Below are 17,682 nucleotides of genomic sequence, written 5' to 3'. Positions count from 1 at the left end.
TGTCAGCCTTTATATGACCTTTGACACTACTCTGAGAGCCATGTCCAACCCCCACACAGACTGTGAGCTCTGCTGCACTTAGCACAACCTTTGCATTTTTCAGTTTGCCCCACCCCAGCCCCATATAACCCATCAGCTGTATAATTCACACACAGTTAGGAGAGAGAGAATTTGGTTTGGGAAAAGACCATGAATCTATTCACCATGCCTTTTGGGAGCCCCATTCATCTTTGCTTAAAATCTTATTTATATCCCTACTTATTTCTCACAATTCTTAAAGTCTTTTTAGAGGGGGAGAATTATTAGTTGGCCTTTAAATTTCAAGTATTGTAATGTCATTGCTGTGCTGTAACTTGAGTTGCATTTGGCTTACAATACTCCTCTGAGATCTCAGATTTCAATCTTAGGTCTATGGCTGATAAATTTAAAAGAAAAGAAAAAGAGCATGAGCAAATATTTTTTAAATACTATATTTAGTGAAGTACCCTGGTTCTGAAGACTGTACCTATATATGTGAAATTAGAAATATAAATGATGGGTTTGAATAGCTAAGTTAGAAAAAATTAAAACTACACTATTCATTATAGTGGGTGGATGATGACTTTCCTAACACTGGTTCCTTATCCTCACATGTCAAGGCCTTCTGCTTACTTAGCTTTATACATGGCTCCCAACAACTGGATTTCCTTCCAGTTCATTACGACCAGTGGCATGAAAATCTTAAAAGTATTTTTAAAATGCCAATCTAACAGAGCTTAGAGCACCAACCTGAAGCTGAAGGTAGAGTTCTGGAAGAAAGGGGGGCTGTCAAACTTCTTGAGAGACAGACAATCTTGTATGTCTTTTAAAGTTGGCAATTTCTCACTGTTTAGTCCCACTTGATTTCTTCTTAACAGGCCTTCATAGGTCCCATTACACAGGGTGACCCGGCGGTTATAATCATCTAGGCTATAGGTTGTAAGGAGAGTAAAAATAATAAGTTTTAATTTGTGAATAGTATCAAAACTTTGGGCCAACCAAAAAAATCAAGATCTTAGTTGTGATTAAGTCTTATTAGAGTTACCTTAAGAAGGTCAAAAATACATGGTAAAAGTACTACCTCCAAAAGTAATTATGGATTAAGAAGTTTCAAAAACCCAGATGCACAAAATATGAATATATGCATAACTATGAAGACAAAGTGCCATTTTACTGGAAAGTAAGATCTCCAGAGCAAGATGCTGACTCCTAGGAGGTGCCTTTGAATGTTGTTGAGTAACTGAAGTTGAGCAACTGAGCAGAGTGACCTGTTTTATACGGAGCTAAGCCAGTTTTGGCAGAAGTGTCTGTGTAAAGCTAGGAGAACATTTTAGGCAAAATGAAGGCAAACGTAGGGTGCAAGAGTAAAAAGCAGATGAAACTAGGTAGAGGACAAATGTCAAGAGAAATGCTGTGTCAGAAAATGTTCCAAGGCAATGGGGATGAATATGGGGTAAACAAGGAGGCCAAAAAGGTTCCACACCCATTAAAGAGTATACCTGCTACGGTCTGGAATTCTACCAGTAGAGCATTACTTCGTTGTGGGATATAAAATATTGAAGATGTTTCTTTATGTGTGTGTGTGTGTGTGTGTGTGTGTGCGTGTGTTTTGAGATTTTATTTATTCATGACAGATACACACAGAGAGGCAGAGACATAGGCAGACAAAAAAGCAAGCTCCTTGCGGGGAGCCTGATGCAGAACTCAATCCCAGGACCCTGGGATCACGACCTGAGCCAAAGGCAGCCACTCAACCACTGAGCCACCCAGGTGCCCCTCTGTGTGTGTTTTAATGGGGATAGTTATGGGTATGTGAGAATAGAATCAGCACACATGTGAGAATCAAAGAGGCCAGTCCCTAACAATAAGGCAAAAAAAGGCCTCGAAGGCAGCATTTCTTAAACATGTGCCAGTGACATGGTCTATGAATTAAAGGTGCCAGAGTCAGGTAAGTTTAGGCAACCTCTAATAATAGACTTCCAGAGGAAAAGTTCTGAGATAGTTTCAAATTTAAAACCTTTTTAACTCAATATTCCCTAAATTTGATCATAGGAATCTCTCTTTGCATACCACCTACTAATACCCCAAGGCACTATGAGAAATGGTGCTTTATGGAATTATACCACCACATTAAAGAGCACTTATGACATCCCTACATGTTGTGGAGTAATATCCAGCAGGCTGTAGGAAAAGCTTAGGATGTAGGAGAGGGGATCCCTGCTAGGTTGGCCTACACCCCTGCAAACATGCCCAGACTGAAGGAAGGCGTTGACAAAGAAGCTCAGTGCCATGGAGCAGGAGAAAGACACAGGGCAGGGGAGCTAGGTAGCAATAGGGTTAAAAACCAGAGGATTTGGAGGAAACAGATAAATAAAGGAAGACAGAGGAGCCTCTTGGGGAATCTTTTTCTGAGATGTGTGTCAAGAAAAAAAACAAATGTAAGGTATCACTGAGGACAGGATTTTCCATGGGCTGCAGGTTTTTCAATTTGCTTATGATGTGTTCTTCAATACTTCAGAGATCATTCTGCCCTGCTCCATCCCCTGTCCCTTTCCGCTCACTCTCGCCTTATGGTCCAGCCATCCCAGGGTGTTACCAAAGACTTTTCCAGCTTTAGACATGATGTTCCCTCTACCTAGGACAGCCTTACCACACTCTCTTACGTCTGCTTGAGGTCTGTGCCTCTGCCTCTTAGAGACTTTCCCTCTCTTCCTAGCTTTGCACTTACATCAATCATGATACTTTTCACACTGTACTGTAATTTGTTTACAAGCAATCTGCCTTGGTAAATATAAAACAATATGCAAAAGGGAAGCTCGATTTTACTCATCCTTGTATTGTCATACGATTACACTGCTTGAGGAAAAAAAACAAAAAAAAATGATTACACTGCTTGGAATATAATCAGTACTTAAGAAATGTTTGGCTGAATGCAGAAACTACTTCTAATTTTATTTTTAATTTTTTTTAAGATTTATTTGTTTATGATAGACATAGAGAGAGAGAGAGAGGCAGAGACACAGGAGGAGGGAGAAGCAGGCTCCATGCCGGGAGCCCGATGCAGGACTCGATCCTGGGACTCCAGCATCATGCCCTGGGTCAAAGGCAGGCGCCAAACTGCTGAGCCACCCAGGGATCCCCTACTTCTAATTTTAAAACAGTTGATCTAGAAATGATAACCAAGCACATTCAATTCACAAGTGCGATTTCTATACCTCAATTTTTTTGAATAAAAGGGCTTAGAATTTCTTTTAAATCCCACTTCCCTCAGGAAAATCATTTTCGGAAACATGTAAAAAGAACCCAGCATGCATTCGGAACTGAAATATAAAGTGCCTCTCCATCTCTCATGCATAAGAAAATATGTCTCTGGATTTTTATTGCAGGTACATGTGACTTTACCTATCACAGACAATTTCCCAGTTGGAGAATCTTGAGTTCTCACTAATGAGAGTTGGATCATCTTGTCTCGCTGCCCCAAGAAGCTGGTCTGTGCACACATCACAATCATTCCTCCCAGTAGCAAAGTTCCAGTAGGGCAAAGCAAAGGATTCGTTGCCGATAAGTTGCTAAAAGCAAAATGCACAGCCAGTTATTTAACTCATAATATCAAATGCAATAAGAAAGCATATAAAGCAAACACTAACATGGGTCTTGACCAAATGCAAAATTAAAAATACCAAATGCTTAGTTTTGACCAACCTGGAGATCCCTTTCCAGCCACAACAAATGGTACCGGTGCCAGGTAACAAAGGCAGGACCTTGGTGTGAGAAGTCTATGGCCTTGTATGGGCGCCCTGGTCCTAAAACAGTTGGGAAACATATTAAAGATCGTGGAATTTTAAATGTGAAACCTTATGCCAGTGGGATGTGCCTGCAGAGCCAATAAGTCCATGCTGTTTTAATTGAAAAAAAAAAATTGTTTTTTTTTATTTATCTCTCTGAAAGCAACAGCAATAAAACAATTTCAGAAGCAACTAACACTTCTAGAATAAATTCTCCATCTCTCAAAAGTTTGATTGTCAACAGAGATCTAGAAACATTCAGGTCACTTTTAGCTTTGAGAGTCCCTGCCAAATATTTAATTTTTTAAGTAACATTACAGCAAGATGAAATAAGCATATCCGAAAGATTCGATCATCAAGACCTCAGGGAAATATATTTTGAAAGACATTTTCTAACTTATTCCTTACAAATGCACACATTTATAAGAGAGGGATTAATTAGTAATAAAGCAACTTCAACTACATTTCGTCCTAATTCAGGCATTTATGTCACCAAAAAGAACTTCTATGGATTTTGCCTCAGCCATCAATCAGTTACAACCACTAGCTGACAAGCATGGTTGCCAAGACTAGAAGAGAGAAAAATATATTCAAACCAATTTGGCTGGCCACTGGAACTGCCAGTTTTAGTGAAAAGCTTTGGGCAATTTAATGACCCCCTTACTGCCTGTTCCATCCTTCTTCTGCTTTCATAACAGTTTTTGATGGTTATGTAGAAACTTTCGCTAACTTTAGTTCTTTTTCAAAGTACCTATAATAACTTCAGAGAACTGAACAGACACGAATATAAATTTAATTCCTAGGTATGACCAGAAACTATAGTCTTCTTTCTCTCTTGAGATACTATCCTCTCATAAAACAAAAATTTCTCCAAGCGATGACAGGAAAGCTATAAAGGTTTATAGCCAGAAGAGCCTCCTTATCTATTGATAAAGAAAGACAGATGCTTACCTGAGAGGCAAGATTTTTTTTTTTTTTTTGAGAGGCAAGATTTTAAAGGACTCACACTGAGGAAAGAAATGCTATCGCTGCTCATGGCTATGTAGTCTGTCCTTTTTAAATGTTTTAATTCAGAACAAAGCTTAATATTCCAAAACAAACTAATGAGGTGACATCAAGCGACGGGGAACCAGTGATAAACACAAGGACAGACAATTCTAGTGAGAATCTGACTACTCAAAGGGAGCTTGATGCCTCAATTCACCCTGACCCCAACAAGGGGCCCCAAAGGTGGAGATAATAGGTACAGCCAAAGCTTCAGAACTGCACCAAGAAAAGAAAAAGAAAGAAAGAAAGAAAGAAAGAAAGAAAGAAAGAAAGAAAGAAAGAAAGAAAGAAAGAAAAGAAAGAAAGAAAAGAAAGGAAAAAGGAAGGTATGCCTCAGTGGCTCAGTGGTTGAGTGTCTACCTTTGGCTCAGGTCATGATCCTGCGGTCCTGGGATCGTCCCCCATCAGGCTGTCCATGGAGAGCCTGCTTCTCCCTCTGCCTATGTCTCTGCCTCTCTGTGTGTGTCTCTCATGAATAAATAAATAAAATCTTTTAAAATTTTAAGAAAAAAAATAACTGCACCAAGCAGAACCAGGAATGGATTCACATCTCCCTGGAGTGAAACAGCATCTGTGGCATCCACTGACTAAGAAATATCTGAGGGCATAACTGGTCCTCCTAGATTAATGAAGTTCCTAACAAACATCCCCCCCATTCCAAGTCTTACACAGGCCCCCAATTTCTAGGATCTAGAAAGGCAGGGCACCATGCTCCCGAGTATCCCCTCTAACAGTCCAAGGGGACTGTTCAGGAGGAACTCTACATTGCCTCTCCATTGCTGGAGCAGTTTATGCTCTTCCTTGACAATACAACTCCAAAAGAACCCGAGGATCCCAGCAGCGATGCACCATATTATGGACACCATAAATGACTCAAAAGTCTAAAGACCAACACACGTGAGTTTAATAAAATGCACTTTCTACACAAACACTCTAATTCTGCTCAAAGAAGCTTCATGTGCTTTAGCGCATGTCCAGTTAATTCCTCTAATCTGAGGACTAATGTCAGAGAAGGCTTCTGTGGCCAGATTTTGACATGTTTTTTTCTAGAATCAAAAGGAATTTGCCTCTGCTTCACCAACTCTTGCCTTTGAGGATTAACAGCTTCATAAAGGACAGTTTAGACTTTGAACCCAAAACACAAACTACAGGAGAAAACATTTTCCCAAATGTCAGCCAACATACTGGTAGAAAGTGTTTCATTGTAGCTTCAGGCAGCATTTGATCATCCTATGACTTTCATAAGCCTAACCCTCCCTGAGGTTGCTCTCTTGTTAATTAACCTGCCTGAAATTACTTCCCCACCCATTCCTCCACAGCCCCAAATGATAATAATATACCCTCGGCTAAGGAAAAAACCTACCTAATAAAGTATCCCTAACAGAGTAATAATGGAGCCATACAAAGAAATCATAAATGCTGCAGTTGGCAATCTGTGGCTGGGTCCCATTGGGCCCAAGCAGGCCGAGCCAGTGTTGTGTGGTGATCACGTAGTCCGGGTGTGTCGTGTTCTTTGCAAGGTCTAAGGCCTCCAAGAATTGCTCCCTCTCCTCAGGAGTCAAGGAATGGATATTTTTCCGAATAACCCGAGCTTTCCTCTGATTGCAGTCATGGCCGGTCCAGCCAAACTTGCAAACTCCACAGTTGTAGCCACCATAATGTCCTAGTTTATTTTTAAAAGAAAAAAAAGGAGAGATGGAAGAGGGAGTCAGTTTATGTAGTTGGAAGAAATTTCTGAATTTGTGCTCTGGGAAAGAAAAGAGAACATGAAGTTGTTACAAGAGGGCAAAGAAAGCCAATTTCCTTCCTTTACTCTTCTCTTGAAATGGTTGCATCTTCAAGTGAACTGAGTACTGGAGTTCCTTAGAAATACTCCCAGCAAAGAGGGGCACCCTGGTGACTCAGTCAGTTAAACCCCTGCCTTGGGCTCAAGACATGATCCCAGAGTCCTGGGATAGAGCCCCATGTGGGGCTTCCTGCTCAGTGAGGAGCCTGCTTCTCCCTCTGCTCTGTCCCTCCTCCTCCCTCCTCCCCCCATCCTCTCATCCTCTCTCATGCTCTCTCTTTATCTCTCTTTCCATCTCAAATAAATAAAATCCTTAAAAGAAGGAGGATGAAAGGTTTCACATGCTGTTATGGGTGGACCATGTCACTGTGTCCCTTCAAAATGTGTACATTGAAGTTCTAACCCCTACTTCCTCAGCATATAACTATATCTGGAGCTAGGGTCTTCAAAGGCTTAATAAAGTTAAAAATGAGGTCATTAGGTGGCCCCAAATCCAATACAACTGATGTCCTTATAAGAAGAGGAAATTTGGACAAAGCAGGAGGGAGGCCCAGAAGAATCTAACCCTGCTGACACCTCTATCTGGGACCTCAGTCCTCCAGAACTGTGGGACAATGAGTTTCTCTTTGCCACCCAGTGTGTAGCACTCTGTTACAGCAGCCCTAGCAAACCAATCCACGTGCCACTTTCCCAGATATCCCTCCTCTCATGGCTCATGCAGGTGTCCCTGCCCACACCATGTCACCCCACACACACAATGTCCTCCCCACATCCCACCACCCCCGCCCCCCGCCAGGCTACACAGCACTCTTGGGTGTCCACGCGGCTGAGCCCTACTATCCTGTGGCACACACCAAAGGGCCAACACAGAGTGGTTCCATTGATTTAGAGAAGGAAGAGAATAAACACCAAGCTCAAGGTGGAACCAAAATAAATAAGCTGATTTCCAGGAATTTAGGTGAAATCTAACATTACAAAAGCTGGTTTATTTCACAAAGGAGACAGAGTTAAGACAAAATTGATGGAGACTAGCAGGTCATAAAGGTAAATTAGCCACTATGGTATCAAGAAGTGCAAATCACTGCAGGGCTCCCCATCCACAGCACAAATGTCTCTGCTGTATCAACCTGGGAATGAGTACTAGTCATGTGAACTAAGCATCTTTCTGATTAGCATCTATAGTGGAAAACCTTTCAACTCGTCCTTGACTTTTCCCTTTCCAGTCTTAATTACTGCTTTTGGTTTAACCAGCACCTCATCCCTTAGGTGGTGATCAATTAGGGAGTAAACATTTAAGTATGATTGGAGCAAAATGTTGAAACCAAAGGGGATGGCAATGCTTATCTCCCAGGGGATTAGAAGGGCTACATAAAGGGGCACCTGGGTGGCTCAGTGGTTGAGCGTCTGCCTTTAGCTCAGGTTGTGATCCCAGGGTCCTGGGATTGAGTCCCGCATCAGTCTCCCCACAGAGAGCCTGCTTCTCCCTCTACCTCTCTCTCAATCTCTGTGTGTGTGTGTGTGTGTGTGTGTGTGTGTGTCATGAATAAATACATTTAAAAATATTTTTTAAAAAAGAAGGGTTACATAAAGCATTAATGTGGAGACCAATTCTGCTCTCCTCCTCCTCTTCCTCCCCTTCTTCCCCCTTCCAGACCTCTTTACTTGCTCTTACTTCAGTCCACAGCATTTTCCCCTCATCTCCTTAAATTCCTCTTTGCCTGGGTTGCCTACACCTGCTTGCAGCCTCACAGTGGGTGGTCTACAAGGTCATCCTTGACTCTACATGTCAGGGTCAGATGTTCTTGCCCTGAATTCCCTGGAACCTCCTATGCCCCTTCCATTAGATTGATCACACCAACAGTAATTATCTACTTGTCTCAGATACAGACAACTGGAAGACAGTTTCTCCACTGCCTAGGTCTGTGCTTAGCCTTGTACAAAATGAATATTTGTTGAATGAATAAAAGAAACATAAAGCCAAATCACCACGATGTGCACTTTAAAAATCTTGCACTTTTATTTATAGCCATATCTCAATAAAGCTGAAATTTTTTTTGAAAAATTAACTAAAAACATAAAAGTATAAATCATGTGGTAGATAATCCAATATACATAATATTTCTTCTCTTAAAATAAAAATTTCTTCTTTTTCTCCCTATCCTTATGGATTAGAGGAAAAGCAGGCCTTGCAAATAATTTTGATAAACTGTAAATACCAAAGCAGAGGTAAGCAAAAAATGCTATGACCATAGCAGAGAGAGGATCATTTGAATTTCTAAAGACAAAGAAAATTGTACAATAGCATGAAACAAAACAATTAGCATTTGTATTATGTAAACAAAAATACACAGTCCTCCTGTTCTACTAACCCAATAGACTTTTTTATGGTTAAAGAAAATGTCATTAAAAATATCATGAGTAGGAAGAATTTTTCTTAAGGTAATTTATTTGGGTTCTACCCTCCTTGTAACATACAAAATATCCTATGTATCCTCACATAGTTCAGTTAGCTGTAGTTTTTTATATTGTAACATCATATGAGAACATAAATAAAAAATTATTAAAAGGAAAAAATTCTACTAGTCCCAAGACTGAAACATGTTTTTTTAATATTTTTGGTTAAACATTAAAATTTACATTACTAGAGTGAAGCTATTACATACAAACTATTTATAAATATTTATTGAACAACTACTACAGTACCAGCTGCTATACATCAAGCTCTAGGGTTATTCCCCCACCCCACCCCACCCCACCCCCAGGAAACCTACTAAAATTGTATATCTGTTTCAAAACACCTTTGATTAAAATGTATCACCTTCTCTGGCAACTTTTACAGCAATATTTTTGAGGAGTGAGTGAAAAAAATACATCCAAAGACTACTAAATGCCCAAGCTTCCAGCTATTTACCTACCGCCAGATGACTGGAGATGAATAAATAGCCACACTTTACAATAGAAGAGTGAGTCTCTCCTTCAAAATGCTAAGGAATAGCACCCCCAAATTTTTATAATAATCAATTCATTTCTACATTTAAATGCATAAAACTTGTCTTTAAATTTTGCTGAAATTGAATAATTCATAACTTATGCCATGAGTTTTAATATTCCTTCACTTCCTTTACTACAATGATTTTTGGTTGCTGGAAACAAAATTATCAGTAGATAATTATCTCCCTCATTTATTTATTCAACAGATCATTCATTAACACCTGCCACCTAAAGGCCAGTCAAAACTCAGCATGCCTCTCTCTGTGTTCCCACTTGGTGTGTTCCCGCTTGAAGTTACATGCTTTGTAACTTTGAACTTCACTTCTCCAAACCTGTCATATTAGGATGAGAGTGCTACCTAATAAAGTCCTTGTGGAAAACAAGTAGATTAACATATTAAGCACTTAGAACAGTGTCTGGAACATAGTAAGTTCTATATTAAGTGTTATTATTATTACTAGATGCCACTTACAAGCAGTATAGTAAAAAATATTTTCATGTCTGTCTTCCTCATCGACTACACTGTGGACACCTTAAAAAAATCATGTTTTTCCCCTCTTTATACCTGAAGGGCCTAGCATAACTGGGGCTACATAACCATTGGTTGGGTGGGTGAATAATTGAATAAAAGGCATTAGTTACTAGAAGATACAGATAGAAATAAAGCACAATGGGGACCCCTGGGTGGCCTCAATGGTTGAGCATCTGCCTTTGGCTCAGGAGTGATCCTGGGGTCCTGGGATCAAGGTCCTCGCAGGGAACCTGCTTCTCCTTCCTCCTATGTCTTTGCTTCTCTCTGTGTCTCTCATGAATAAATAAATGCAATCTTTAAAAAAGAAGAAGAAGAAGAAGAAGAAGAAGAAGAAGAAGAAGAAGAAGAAGAAGAAGAAGAAGAAAGAAGGCACAATGCCTTCATCCAGGAGATGAAGGGCACATGTGCAATGGACCACCAACACAACTGTGGGAAAAGTGAAAACAAAAGAATAAACCAAACACCACAGAAGACAAAAGACAAAATGATTAATTCTGACTCAGAAGACCAGAGCTGCCTTACAATTATGTTGAGCAAAGATGTTTCTTTTTACAAAACCATCCTTGCCTCTGAAAAGCAACGTAGAAGGAATATTGAGAAAGAATTGAAGTGGGGAAGGAGGCAAAAGTGGGTGAAGGGGATTAAGAAGAACAAACATCAAGTGACAAAATAAAGAAGTCATGGGGGTGTAACGTACAGTATGAGGAATATAGTCAACATCACTAGGTATTAACTTCCACTGAACAGTGTATACAAGTGTCGGGTCACTGTATTGTGCATCTGAAAATAATATAATATCATATATCAATTACACCCCAATAAATTTTAAAAAGAAAGAAAGAAAGCATTTGTCTGAATGTGAGCTGACCTGTGCCCTAGAAAGGTAAAAAATTCCTTTTCCAGCATCTCTCCAAAAGCTCTGTAGTCAGGCCTCTCTTATGTTTTTGTTTTTTTTTTTTTTAAGATTTTATTTCTTTATTCATGAGAGACACAGAGAGAAAGAGAGACAGAGACACAAGCAGAGGGAGAAGCAGGCTCCTCGCAGGGAGCCTGATGTGGGACTCGATTCCAGGTCTCCAGGGTCACACCCTGGGCTGAAGGTGGTGCTAAACCACTGAGCCACCCGGGCTGTCCCTCTCTTATGTTTTGAGCTTCTAAATGTGACCTAAAGATTTCATTAAAATGCTGCAGACAACTGAAAAGTGTCTTCACTTGGAAGTCCCGCGCTCAAAATGTTTATTTCTCTAATTTAGATTCCCTAGTGGTTCCCTACATCAACTTAAGCTCAGTTCATTTATTCCCTTAATCTACCAATAGCAGCAGCAAAAAATACAAGGAGACAGGCCTTTTAGAAAAGATTGCATTATCTTACTGGAAAATGGAGTGAGAAACAAAACCAAAGGATCCCTAGATACCAATCTATCTACCACTGAGTATGTCCTTGGCAAAAATTAAATTTAAAAAGACAAAGTCCTAAACCTACTTAGGACTGGGATAGAAATGGAAAAAAGTGAGAACAACCAAACCGTGCATGTTCCTACATGAACTGTATCAGCTCACCTCAGAAGGCTATTAGACTAAATATGCTTAAAGACCACCGATTAGTGAATTTACAAGGAACTCTAAATAGCCTATTCCTTTTAATTAGAGATTCTATTATTTTAATAACAATACTTTATACTCACATAAAGCCTTTCATCTACAGAGCTCAAAAAGGTTTTACAAGTGTGGTTCATCATCATTCCCATTTCAGAGATTGGAAAAACAGAGGCACTTGGTCACTGTACAAACAAGAAGTTCAACAACCGTTCAAAAACTATTCAGTGTGCACATTTTCCAAAAGTCCAAAAACAACTGCAACTGATATGTTCTCAGAAATGCCAGCTGGCAAGTGAGATATATAAGGTGAGGAGCCAATGCCAAAGTCTCCTGAAATTCGACTCTTCCTGACAATTAAGTTCTGTAAGCTTCTGGTTTCAATTTATCCCTCCAGAGAACAGAGAAATTGTCTCTAGAGGATGTGAGCATATAATTTAGGGGATTTTTCCCCTTCAGAGTTTGTTTTTATTTCTCTTTGTTAAGCTATATCTTTTACCAGCTTGAAGCTGGTGAAGATTATGGAGTAGCTTTTTAAATCTTATTTTATTGTGGTAAAAACATTTCACATGAGATCTGCCCCCTTAAGGCATTTTTTTAAGGGTACAATATGTTACTGTTGACACTGGGTGCAATGTTCTAAAGTAGCTCTCTCGAGTTGAATCATCTTGCTTAACTGAAACTTTATGTGTACTGATTACTAACTCTATGTCTCACTCCCCAGCCCCTGGTAACCTCCATTCCACTCTTTGATTCTATAAATTTGAGTACCTCATTTAAGTAGGATTATATCCTATTTATCTTTTTGTGACTGACTTATTTCCTTCGTATAATGCCTCTTACGTTCATCCATGTTGTCACATACTACATGACTTCCCTTTTTTTTTTTTAATATACATCCATTACACCACTTAACTAAAATGTGGAGAAATGGAATCCTTGTGCACTGTTGGTGGGAACACAAAATGGTGCAGCCACTATGGAAAAAAAAAACTGTAGAGCTTCCTCAAAAATTAAAAACAGGGGATCCCTGGGTAGCTCGTGGTTTAGCGTGTTGCCTTTTGCCCAAGGCATGATCCTGGAGTCTTGAGATCGAGTCTCATGTTGGGGTCCCTGCATGGAGCCTGTTTCTCCCTCTGCCTCAGTCTCTGCCTCTCTCTCTCTCTCTCTTTCTTTCTCTCTCTCTCTCTCTCTGTGTCTCTCATGAATAAATAAATAAACTCTTTTTTTAAAAAAAATGTCCCTTGATGGATAAATGGTCTGTTTGTTTTTCCATTGCATTAACAAAGTTCAGGTCATCAATAATGTGGATTCTAGAAGCTAACCTATATCTCTTGCTTAATAAATATTGGGTGTCCTAGAAGAATCCTAGGGCCCTATTTGCAAAAAATTATGAAGATACCAGAGAGGAGAGCTTTTGGAGGTTCAAGGTCAGGTTTAAATTCTGAAGACTGCATCCCCAACCATGAAGAACTACTGCTGGGGGGCAAGCAATTCACTCTTTGGGGGAGAATAAGCTGAATGAAGGTCCTAGGTCTTGCTTTGGGACGTGTGGCCCATCACAGAATGATCATTACTATTTATAATAAATTGGTTCCCGGCTCATCCACTAGGACTTGTTCTGATGCTCTGAGACTCAAAGAATAAGACAAGCTAGTCAACGTAAGTGGAGCCATCCAGAATTGGTATGGAAAGAGCTATGGTCCTGAATGAGTCTACACAGATCAAATCATAGAAGAGGGGTGGGGAGCTATAGCCTAGTAGTTGGTCTCAAGAGCAGCCATGCCCTTGATAACAGCTGTAAAAAACCATACACACCAAGGGAACTCTGCTTCCTTGGACTGGCCTACGGACATGTGATGTCCTTAACAGTCTGGACTCACAGGACAAATCCTGTTTCTGACCCACTGCCTCCTAGGTATATGTTTATCCTCCTCAGAACAGAGGATCCCTTTTTATGTTAGGAAGAAGGCCACTGTGACCCTAACTTCCTGCCACTTCTGGAAGAATATTTATAGGTCTTCCTTCTGGAAAGGGAGATTATAATTACCCCTTCTATTCTGTTATTCTCTATTCTCTCCATCCCCGCCTTTAGAAGACAAAACAAAACAAAACAAACTTGATAGGTCAGAAATATAAAGCAGATGATGATAAGAACCGAGGTAAGAGTCATATCTGATTTCTTAATATCTTCTGCCCCAGGATTTCATAAATGGAGATGGAACCATTGTAAGTTGTGGCACTCTATCATTGGTTGGCCCAGAAACAAGTGTTCTAGAAGAATTTTTGAGTCATAGACAAAGAAGTTACTATATAATGTGGTTTAGATCACACAGGCAATATGAAATCTGCTGCTTCTCAGACTAAAGTCATGGTAATCCATGAGATACTGTCTATAGAAGACAGTGCTCAATTAGCTTAGAAAAAAATGGATAGAATATGCTCAATATACTTTTGTCACAATGAATACCCAACACAAAACTAATGGTTCCTTTGAATCACAGAATTAACAATATGACTACAAAAAGATTATACAGCCAAAACTTTTGCAAGTTAAAAAAACTAACATCATTCCTACACCAACATCCAAGTCCTTTGTACTTTTCCTTAGTTTACCTTTTTGTATCCTTCCATAGCCCAATTACCTGTATTCCCTACCATGTGTGAATGTAAGTAATAATAATAATAATAATAATTTTAAAAGGAGAACTTGTTATGCAGCTAGATGCTGTAGAACAGTGGCCAAGTGCTTTGCTAAAGTTCTTGCTTGCGCTGTGTGTCAAATGCCCTGCCAGCCTTTGAGTGTTTATCACTGCTGTGCATGGCTCCTGAACACAGACAGACTCCACTGAGGATTTGGGAAGGCTCAGAAGAGCTGGAGGCATAAGAAATGCACAGAGATTTCAAAGAAATGAGTAGTAAGAGAGACCAAGGTCTGAAAGAGGGACACTGAGCAAATTTCGAATTGCCCACATCCAATCGAGGTAAGAGCAGGAAAAGCCATTGTTATCTTATGACTCTTCTTCCCCAGTTCACTGAAGCCCTGTCCTACCACATCCTTCTGACTTTGGCAGAGTGACAACCCAGACAGAACCTTAACTAGCAAGATGTACTCTACCTGAGACCTGTTCAAAACGTTAGAAAGGCTGAGGCTGGGACCACGGAACACCTGCCTTTGACGCCTGCCTGTCTTCTAGATGCCAAGGCTACCCAACCCCCTCTTCTACAAGTGCAAACCCATTTCAGAAGGGGAGGCCACTGAATCCATCTTGAAAGGACTTGCTCTGAGGTTCAAAGCTGACTCTGGAGCTCGTTAGCTTCCCCTTCCAACAAACAAGCCAATGGCATGTTGGCATGAGTTCACATAACCAGGCTTGGCCCATGTTATATTCATTTGGTTTCCATAACTAGATATCCTAGAGGGTGTGAGAAATATAACCAAGACATCAGCCTTACTCAGTTCACTGCCTGTGAAAAACAAACTTGGTTGGCCATTTAAAGCGTAGTCTAACAATTTTAAGAGTCTCATCTCTTCCTGAGAAGGGGCTCCTTGCCCAGTGGGGGCCTCCCCACCTGGCTCAGGTCACGCCCAGCTCTGCCCACCTCCCTCACCTGTGCATCGGCAGGTCCGGTGGAAGAATTTCCTTGGCCACCCTTCTCGGTCATCCCGGTTCCGCAGGACATAGGGGCCACTCCAGGGCCTGGCGTCAGTTTCCACCTCCATGCATTGGCCCCGGCCCTCCTGAGAGCCGCAGATGTTGGCTGGCTCCAGACCCAGCGGTGGGCAGCACTCCTTAGCCATCAGGTTGTCCACAGTCATGCAGACCCGGGGAAACTGTGCCCAGGCTCCAGGTAGGAGTCCACCACCCAGGCAACAGAGCACAAGCCCCCACCCAAGTGGGCTCATGGCTTTATCAGCAGGAGAGCTCCCTCTTGCTTTCCACTCCCTGATCCTATCCTGTCCTTCTCCTCCTCTTCCACTCTTGAGCTCTTGAGGCTTCATTCAGTCGATTTTTGGTTTAGGGGGGTGGGGGAGTTGATAAAGTTCTGTTTTGCAGTTCTATTCCTCTCCTCCTTAAAAAATACCTACAAAAATCGCAGAGCCCACGTGTGTGCACATGTGTATGTGCACACGCACAGACTATTTTATGTGATTCAAACAACTAAAACAAATTTAATACCATTAGAAGCACCTCTAACAGCCAGATTTAATGAGGGTAGCGCTTCTCACCATCTTTCCCCCGTTAAATCAGGCTTTGTCTAATTGAGTTAATTTACGGGGTACTGCAGTCATACTACTTATTATACTGGTATTTCTAAACCCCTCCTTCCCTCCTTACCCATAACTTTAATTGCCTTGAACTCAGTTCAAAAGCCAAACACCGTGCTGCCTTTATTCTGTCTGGCGTGCCAAACCACGGGGCCTGGTGGGGTTTGTGTAAGGGCTGGGAGAAGCCATCATTAGGGGGATTAGTATTAGAGAAACCCTCATTGTTAGCACATGACCCAAAGTGTATAATGAAGTGCATACAGTTGCTGGCTTTGTTTCAAAAGGGCAAAACCATCTTCATTATCTGGGCTCATGTGCCCCAGCCAAGCTTGTGACCTCAGACTTCCCGGGGAGTCAATAGATGCAGTGAGCTCCTCATTGTCGTTAAAAGGCCTTTACAGACAAGCGTGCATTGCTAACCACAATTCACTCCTGACTGCTCCCTGACGTGCTAGAAAGACCACGACAGGAGGTCACACAACTTCAGAAATAAAGAAATATTTATTTAGGGCTGACATACAAGGAATTGCTTTGTTCCACAATTAAGGGCCCTCTTCCCTCCAGATAAGCGTGTACTATTCTCCTATTCAGCACATCTAGGCAGTAGATGTTTTTTAATCACACAAAGTAGCATGCCATCAGAAATTCAAAATTATAGTTATCTGGTTATGAGGATGGCAGTGGGACAGTTGGGAGCAAGGGCTTGCAAGTCACATCTTTTGATTTATGTTGAAGTTAAGCGTTGCCAAGCTTCAGTTTAGAACATAATGCCTCCCCCAGTTCTTCTGGGGCAGCGAAGGGAGCGTCCCGATCAATAATGACGGCTACCGTGAGAGCATCCGTTTATCCCTTCGTGGGGGAAACAGGACTGACTTCGTGCCATTAGAATCTGTGTAGACAGCCTACGTGACACTGCTTCAGATGGTTTCCAAGAATATATCTAGGCATAAAGACACAGAATATTTCAAAGAAAATTCCTAAGGTTAAAAAAATGTTTATATAGATGCTCCTCTCTCGGGCACTTCTGTCATCCCCATGATATTAAGTTGTTATGACTTAATTATTTATTTATTTATTTAGTTAGTTAGTTAGTTAGTTATTTTATTTAAATTCAATTTGCCAACATATAACACCCAGTGCTCATCCCATCAAGTGCCCTCCTCAATGCCCATCATCCAGTCACCCCATCCCCCCACCCACCTCCCCTTCTGCAACCCTTTGTTTCCCAGAGTTAGGAGTCTCTCATGGTTTGTCTTCCTCTCTAATTTTTTCCCTCTCAGTTCCCCTCCTTTCCCTTATAATCCCTTTCACTATTTCTTATATTCCACGTATGAGTGAAACCATATCATGATTATCCTTCTCTGACTGACTTATTTCATTCAGCATAATACCCTCCAGTTCCATCCATGTTGAAGCAAATGATAGGTATTCATGTTGTGACTTAGTTAAATGGCTGTCCTCATCTCTGCCTGTACTCCCATGCCAGCCGATACCCAAGCCCAGAGAAGCAAAATCTCTGAAGGTGTGGCCAGGCCAGTGTTTGTTAGAAGTTCTCTAAGCCCTAGTATTGTGGGTATTGTGCAGCCACAGTTGAGAAGCATGGGGTTAGAATAAAGCATAGTTCCCAAAGAAATGTTGGAATAGAGTCAGCTACAAA

General features: G+C 41.0%; 1 protein-coding gene across 1 annotated transcript in view; it reads right to left on the bottom strand.

The window, feature by feature from the left end:
- The window catches only part of DCT (dopachrome tautomerase), a 34,100-nt gene extending 18,152 nt beyond the window's left edge, over positions 1-15,948 (bottom strand). Inside the window, exons 1-5 of the mRNA XM_041731330.1 lie at positions 15,368-15,948; positions 6,214-6,513; positions 3,721-3,821; positions 3,421-3,587; positions 769-948 (exon numbers count right to left, since the gene is read on the bottom strand). Of these exons, the coding sequence (XP_041587264.1) occupies positions 769-948; positions 3,421-3,587; positions 3,721-3,821; positions 6,214-6,513; positions 15,368-15,758 (1,139 nt within the window). The 5' untranslated portion in view covers positions 15,759-15,948. The remainder of the gene's footprint in view (positions 1-768; positions 949-3,420; positions 3,588-3,720; positions 3,822-6,213; positions 6,514-15,367) is intronic.
- Positions 15,949-17,682: the final 1,734 nt, after the last annotated feature.

The sequence above is a fragment of the Vulpes lagopus genome, chromosome 16 (genome assembly GCF_018345385.1).
Source record: "Vulpes lagopus strain Blue_001 chromosome 16, ASM1834538v1, whole genome shotgun sequence".
NCBI classification, from domain to species: Eukaryota; Metazoa; Chordata; class Mammalia; order Carnivora; family Canidae; genus Vulpes; species Vulpes lagopus.
Note: the sequence above shows the minus strand (reverse complement) of the source record. Positions and strands in the feature narration are given on the sequence as shown.